General features: G+C 33.1%; 1 protein-coding gene across 3 annotated transcripts in view; it reads right to left on the reverse strand.

Moving 5' to 3' along the window:
- The window catches only part of kif2c (kinesin family member 2C), an 8846-nt gene extending 7184 nt beyond the window's left edge, over positions 1-1662 (reverse strand). For 2 of the 3 annotated variants that reach the window (XM_016679113.1, XM_007566999.2), the window contains exons 1-4: positions 1561-1662; positions 1289-1364; positions 1107-1201; positions 1-77 (exon numbers count right to left, since the gene is read on the reverse strand). The exon at positions 1-77 is cut by the window's left edge and continues 22 nt beyond it. In XM_016679113.1, coding sequence (XP_016534599.1) covers positions 1-77; positions 1107-1201; positions 1289-1349 — 233 coding nt within the window. In that variant the 5' untranslated portion in view covers positions 1350-1364; positions 1561-1662. Of the gene's footprint in view, positions 78-1106; positions 1202-1288; positions 1365-1560 lie in introns of those variants that run through there. The other variant, XM_016679114.1, reaches the window with a different exon arrangement.
- Positions 1663-2041: the final 379 nt, after the last annotated feature.

Genomic DNA, 2041 nt, shown 5'->3' on the forward strand with positions numbered 1-2041 from the left:
GGTTCAGCAGCTCTGGTGGCAGCATTTACATGGTCCAAAAGCTCTGGATTTAAATGGCATAACTCGCTAATCTCAATCTGAAATACAAAGAGAAACTTAAATGCAGACTGTCTAAAGAAAATAGTTGTTCAGCACAAAGCTTAATCCTTCTGTTAACTCGAACTAATGCATGACATTTAAACAGAAATCCTAATTTCTGCTCAAACTGTTCCCTTCACAATCATAATGCAGAAACTTCTCATTTTCTGCACAATTCACAGTGGGGAAAAATAAATTCTATTTTCAACAAACAATTTATAGTTTTCAGGAATATGCTGGCACATGTTTTTATACATGGGTTAAACTTAAACTTATATGTGGGTTAAACTTAAAAGTAACAAGTATCAGTCACTAGGCTCCATTTGAGAGAGCCTAATTACTGAACTACAGCCTTTGACACTTACTTACCAACTCCAAACAAGGAAATGATACACATATACACACACAATCAGGAAATTGTGAACAAATAGTTTTGTCAGTTTTAAAGTTTTACATTTCTTTTCCAAAAAGAGTATTTTTAATCAAAACATCGAGATGCCTCCTTCAATACTCCTTAATCTTAAAATAAAGAAATATACCATATTAAGCTACTTGTATATTATAAGTGTTTGAGGTGATTTTCCAAGACACTAATTTAAAACATTGGATTTTCTCCCCAAGAAACTGTGTGCAAGTACAAAGATGGAAGGCATTATATGACTATGATGCAAAGATTTTTATGCATTTTACCAGGTGTACCAATAAAAATGATACTGCTTTTTAACTTCTACATCTTGAACTGCATCATATGATAGATAAGAAGTAAACTTTGCAATTTCTGCATAAATCCTATGTAGATATTTGTTTTCCTTCTTGAAGAAAAATATGCTTTATAGATATTTGACAAGTTTTTAGAAAAATCTTGTGAAATATTTGTTCAATAAAATGACAACTCAAAAACATTCAGATTGTTTTCCCAGTATTTCAAGTACCATTTCACTTTAGTTATCTACTACACACAAAAAGTCATTTTGAAATTGTTACTTTAAGCTTGATCTTTAAAAAGTGTGTTAAATGAAATCACTAACCTCCTTCCCTCGGCTCATTTTCCTCTCCTGCCATTCAACCATTGCCGTAGACTTGAAGGCATCAACGGATTTAACGATGGCTGAATGGATTCGACCTGGGTGACGAACCAACAAGCCGAAAAGCTTACAGTTAAGATTTAGCACACAATATATCACGTAAGAAAACAAATATACAAACTCACCATCACTGCGACTGATCTGAATAGAAAGCCCAACTAAAAGTCTGGAAAGATTCTTCTCCATCTTTGTTTCTTTTTACTGTCGAAGGGGGAAAAAAGTCAAATGTACCTCCGTTAGCGTTTGGGCTAATAAGCTAGCTCGCGGTGCTATGAAGTGGTTGGTGTAAAACTAATAGAAATAACCGTCTTCTAACATATCTCTACTCTGACATTAAATGAATATTTGTTTATATCTATTAATTATTCCTTTCTCTGATAAAGGAAATATTCCTCACCTGCGACAGCCCAGTGCACCGCCAAAGATTCAAATAAGCGTTATTTCCTACCGTCCAGGCGCCTGATTGGCTTATATCATTACGTAGTAGGTGGCATTCTTCTTCTTTTGCTATTTTGAAAAAAAAATCAGAGATACATGTAGCGCCACTTCCTGGATTCTTTGGGAATTACGCAAATGAACTCGCTAACCTTAAAAACACACAATAACAAACGTGCTCATTTGAATCACAGATTATGTAACGTCTGACACTATTTGAAGCAATGTACGTCTTTCAAACCACAGGAAGCAAGAAGTCTCGTGTATTTGGAGAGTTTTCAAAAAACTATATATGGTTTTTTAAAAACTATATACAGCTTTCAAAATAGCTATATAGCTTTAATATAAACTCTGCGGGAGTTAAATCAACACTGGGTTTTATATGTATATATATTTATATATATATATATATATATATATATATATATATATATATATATATA

This window comes from Poecilia formosa, unplaced genomic scaffold (genome assembly GCF_000485575.1).
Source record: "Poecilia formosa unplaced genomic scaffold, Poecilia_formosa-5.1.2 Scaffold202, whole genome shotgun sequence".
Classification (NCBI taxonomy): domain Eukaryota; kingdom Metazoa; phylum Chordata; class Actinopteri; order Cyprinodontiformes; family Poeciliidae; genus Poecilia; species Poecilia formosa.